Source organism: Octodon degus, unplaced genomic scaffold (assembly GCF_000260255.1).
Source record: "Octodon degus isolate 3935 unplaced genomic scaffold, OctDeg1.0 scaffold00237, whole genome shotgun sequence".
Classification (NCBI taxonomy): Eukaryota; Metazoa; Chordata; class Mammalia; order Rodentia; family Octodontidae; genus Octodon; species Octodon degus.
In genome coordinates, this window is record NW_004524813.1 from 257,020 (window position 1) to 262,266 (window position 5,247).

Sequence of the window (5,247 nt, forward strand, 5' to 3'; positions counted from 1 at the left end):
TAACCTTTTGCTCAGAAAGACTTTTCCTACACTTACCTGTTTTGTCATCCAGAAGATTGTTTCTACTTTACCGTTTACACCTCTGGTCCACTTTGATGTTAGTGTAGTGCATAGTGAGAGATGGGCTCGAGGTTCAACCTGCGGCATGTAGAGAGCCAGTTTTCCCAGCACATTTTGTAAAGAGGCTGTCTTTCCTTTGGTGAAGGGATTTGGCTCCTGTATCAGAAATAACATAGTTAAATGTGTCTGGAGTTTTTGTCTTTATTTATGCTGTTCCATTAATCTATAAGTCTGATGGGGTTTCTTTGTTTTTTGTTTTTGCCAATACCATGCTGTTTTTATCAGTGTAGCTTTATAGCCTAACTTGAAGTCTGGGATTGTGATGTCTCCTGCCTTGCCCTTGTTGCCTAGAATTGTTTTTTGCTATTCTAGATCTCTTCAGGTTCCATATAAGTTTTTAGGGTAGTTCTCTCTAGCTCTGTAAGAAATGTTATTAATATTTTGACTGGGATTGCATTAAATCTATATAACAGCTTTGGAAATATGGCCAGCCTGACTATTGGTCTGCCTGTGCAGGAACAGGAGTATCTTTCCATTTTCTGATGTCCTCTTCAGCCTCCTTTTTCACAGCGCTATGGTTTTCATTGTAGAATTCTTTCACTTCCTTAGTTAGATTAATTCCTAAGTACAGTGTTTCATTTTTCTAGATGCTATTGTGAAAGTATTGTTTCCCTAACTTCCCTGTGCTTGAACTTGTTATTATCATACAGGAATGGCACTGACTTTTTATTGCCACTTTGTATCCTGCTGCACTAGTGAACTTGGATAGTGTAGAAATCTTGTGTCTTTGCAAGTAGTCAGCAAATAGTGATAATTTAACTTTCTCCTTTCCTATCCTTTTCATGTCTTTTTCTTGTCTTAATGCTCTTGCTAATATTTTGAGAACTCTATTGAACCAAGGTGGTGATAGTGGACATCCTTATCTTGTTCTTGATTTTAGTGGGAAAGCTTTCAGCTTCTCTCCATTTACTATGATGCTGACCATTAACTTGCCATAGTTGGCTTTTGTCAGAATGAGATAAAGACCTTCTATTTCTGTTTTATTCAGGGTTTTTAATCATGAATGGAGGTTAGATTTTATCAAATACTTTTTCTTCCTCCATTGAAATTATTATGGAATTTTTATCTTTGCTTCTGTTTATGTGGTATATTACATTTATTAATTTATGTTGAATATCCCTTGAATCCCTGTAGTGAATTCTACTTAGTCCTGATAGATGATATTTTTGATGATTTACTGCATTCTGTTGGCCAGTATCTTATTGAGGATTTTTCATTTTTAGAAAATGTGTCTCATTGACCATGTATAACAAAACACTAGTTTTAAGTCTTTCAAAACCTGTCTTAACCCTCTGCCATGATCCTATGTGTCTTTTAAAAGAACTGAGCTATTTGTTGATGGGAAATTAAAAGCTAAAATAAGACCATTATATTTATTATTATTCTATTATTTATTTACTTATTCATTTCTGTATTTGGTGCAGGATCTCACTACACTGCTCGGACTTGTAGTGATCCTCCTGTTTTCAACCTCCCCAGCGCTGGGACTACAGGCATGTGCCACCACGCCTGGCCCAGTGGCTAGCTTGGCACACCTTGGGGGCAGGGCCAGTGAATACTCGGATTTGAATCACAGTCCCTGCGCTTGCCTAAGCTTGCCTAAGCAGATGCTTTAGTCTGCTGAGCTATCTTGCCAGCCCCCTAAAATGAGACCATTGTAGGATTTTACATCTTAACATTTTCATTTTTTAACTTGTGCAGTTTATATCTGGGTTAAATATTAGAAGTTCTTTTATAAGTTAGCTGCAGTGTGTAATAGATTACTCTTTGTCTTTACTTCCTAGACTTGAATGTCCACGTAGTCCTCAGTATAGCTAAAATACTGCTTAGTTATAATGATGAGAGAAGAATAAAGCAGCATTTGTCCAGTTCTGGTAACTCTGAAGTAGAAAATCTTGGCACTGATAAATAAGTTAATTGGCTTTTGGGGAAATTTGATATTTCGAAGCATGATGATTCTCAACTTTTTTGGGAGATGGGGACACATTTAAGAATCTGGTGAAAGCAATCTCTTCCCAGAAAAGAAAGAAAGAAAAAAAAAAGTACAGGTTAAGCATCTTAGACCCCAAAGTTTCAAATGTGAAATGCTTTAGAATACAAAATATTTTTAGTCCCAATGCGATGCTGTACATGTAAAATTCCATCAGATGTCATGTGACAGATGGATCAGTCACATGCAAACATTAAAAGCATTGTATGGTTACCTTCTGCTGCCTATATAAGGTGTGTGTGAAATAAATGGATTTTGTTGTGGCTTGATTCTTAAAGCCAGTGTGCCAAAGACTTGGTTCCTAGGCAGTGGTAAAACCTTGGAGATGGAATTAATGGAAAGAAGTTGTGTCGAGGGGCAAGCCCTTGAATGGGGCCCTTGACTCCAGCGCCTCCTTTGTACGAGGCAAGCAGCTTTGCCCCATCACATACTCCCCAGCAGAAGAGCTTCGCTACAGCCTCAAAAGCAAGTACTGCCCATAATGGCCTGAAACCGCTGAGGCCATGAGCCAAGGTAGAGCTTTGGTCTTTTAGGTTGATCATCGCAGTTACGCAGTAATGGAAAGCTAATGCGGATTCTGAGTTTAGACGGGACCTTATCGCCAAAATAGCTCATTGTGTATTTGCACATATTCCAAAACCAGACACTTCTAATCCTAAGCATTTTGGATAAGGATACTTACTCTGTAATTGTCAGCCTTTGGAAATTTGTATAATTTAAATCACAGTTCTTGAACTTGGCAAATGCCCGGTTCACATAAGCATCTTGTAAGTGTGACAGTAGTTGTGGTGTGAAGCAATTCAGAGATTTGGATTCACGCCTCGGGAATGTTACTTCTCATGCTACCCAAACGTGTACCATCCATGAGCAAGCAGTGTTGCTGCTGGAGAGTGTGGCTGCAATGTCATGCCTGGTGCAGCGGGCGCGTTTCTGTAATCCTGGCACTTTGGAAGGCAGAGAGAAGAGGAGCCAGCCAGGGCAACTTTTGGGTCTCACAGCACAGATCAGACTCGTGGTGATCCCCCTGCTTTCAGCCTCCCCGTCACTGGGATTACAGGCGTGTGTCCCCACCCCAGGTCTCAGTGGCCAGACTGGCTCAGTGTACCTGCAGGCAGGGCCTGTGGTGCCTGGCATCAAGTCCAGGCCTTGTGTTTGCCTAAGCAGGAGCTTAGTTGGCTGAGGTATTCTGCCGGCCCTTCTGATGGGGCAGTTTATGGAGACCTTGTTTCACAAAATACACTGAGAATGTAGCTCAGTGTGAAGGTTCTGGGTTCAATCCCCAGTACACACACACACACACACACACACACACACACACACACACGGTGATGCAGGGAGAAGAAAAACAAATGTCAAGCTCCATTGCAAATCTAGTGCATCGTAAAGTGCAAAATGCTGTGCTCATTTGTGTGCATATTAAAGTGAGAGAAGTGCTGTGTCAAGGATGTTTTCATTATATGTTTTACTTCAGTTACATAGTTGCAGTTGTTCAAAGACTTAGTATAACTATTTTTAGATTTCACTTTTTAGCCCCTAGTTTGTTTTGTTTTGTTCTTTAATTGAGGGAAAGGTTCTGATAAAGTTTTCAAAACCAGTCTCCCTTTGGGACATGAAGAATGGTCTGGGGATCAGGCAGCATCTCGTTTTAGCCACTAGGTGACACCACTGCACCAGGGATGTCAGCTCTCTCCTGACTAGCAGTAGAGAGTGGTGCTGTGGAAGAGCAGGGGACAGCTATTGGTTGTTTGCCAACAAATGTGTGTAACTCCAAGTACATCTAATTAGATTCAGGACATGGAGCTGATGGCACCCAAATTCAAGACTTTTGGCTTTGCTCTGTCAATGCCCACAGGCTAAGCCGATGACTGGGAACTGCTGAGACAGTGAAATGGTTTCTTGGGGATAATTATCAATCTAATAAATAATAAAAGAGCTAGTGCTTGTGTGAAAGAAAAGCATGATTTCTTTTGGATGAATGTATAAGCTGAGCAGTGTTTGAAGCTGAATCATGCCTGAGGCTGAAGAAATGATGCTGGTGTAAGGTCCCTCACAACCTTGAGAAAGTGGTATTGATTTAGGAAGCACTCCTAGAAACATTAGTGGTCATAACTAGGCAGTGTGTGGGTAAGGGCCACTAATACCAGTGCTGGTGTTTCGGAAGTCCTAATCACGTGTGTTTTGTTCTTTTGCTAGGTTTGCATTTCTTCCTTGCTTTGTCTTGAACACAGAACAATGCCAAAGAAAGCGAAGCCTACCCAGAATGGGAAGGAAGAGGGGCCTGTTCCCAGGAAACAGGTGAAGGTGGAGGCAGTTGGTGGGGCCTCCACCTTAGACTTTGATAGCCCCAGTAGTCTCTTTGAAAGTTTAATCTCTCCAATCAAAACAGAGACTTTTTTCAAGGAATTCTGGGAGAAGAAGCCCCTTCTCCTCCAGAGGGCTGACCCTGCACGAGCCGCATATTACCAGTCTCTCTTCAGGCTAACAGATCTGAAGAGGCTGTGCAGCCAGGGAATATACTATGGAAGAGATGTGAACGTATGCCGATGTGTCAGTGGGAAGAAGAAGGTCTTAAATAAAGATGGCAAAGTGCACTTTCTGCAGCTGAGAAAAGATTTCGATCAGAAAAGGGCAACAATTCAGTTTCACCAACCTCAGAGATTTAAGGTAACAAGTTCCTCACTGCAGAGCCCTCATTACTTGCTCAAGTGCTAACATTTGGTCACAGATCAGCTCAAGGGTGACAGTGATGGTGAGCCTTCTGCCATTCTGTGAACGCACAGCAGCTTTTTGGTCTTAGTGCATTTCTGTCTAAATTCTACATTAGCTTTTAGCTAAGTTGTTCTCAAGCACCTAAGGTTAAGCATGGGTATTACTGAGGTGTAAAAGCTGAATTATATCTCAAGTTTACAAAGCTTGCTTTTTTTCTTTTGTGAACTTTTTCTTTTAAAGAGAATAAAAAATTAAAAACAGCACTGGCAAGATAGCTCAGCAGACTAAGAGCCTGTTTTTTTTTTTTTTTTTCCAAAATTTTATTGATAAATAGATAACAGTGTGACAGTTTCAAATCAAATTGGAAGTACAGATTCAACAAATAACATACTGCATATATTCTTCTTAGTGGTTAATTGCTGTACAAG

The 5,247-nt window shown here is 40.7% G+C and overlaps 1 protein-coding gene across 3 annotated transcripts in view; it reads left to right on the forward strand.

Moving 5' to 3' along the window:
* The first annotated feature begins 4,304 nt into the window (after nt 1–4,304).
* The window catches only part of Riox2 (ribosomal oxygenase 2), a 19,124-nt gene continuing 18,181 nt past the window's right edge, over nt 4,305–5,247 (forward strand). For all 3 annotated transcript variants that reach the window (XM_004645722.2, XM_023706046.1, XM_004645723.2), the window contains exon 1: nt 4,305–4,774. In XM_004645722.2, the coding sequence (XP_004645779.1) occupies nt 4,343–4,774 (432 nt within the window). In that variant the 5' untranslated portion in view covers nt 4,305–4,342. The remainder of the gene's footprint in view (nt 4,775–5,247) is intronic.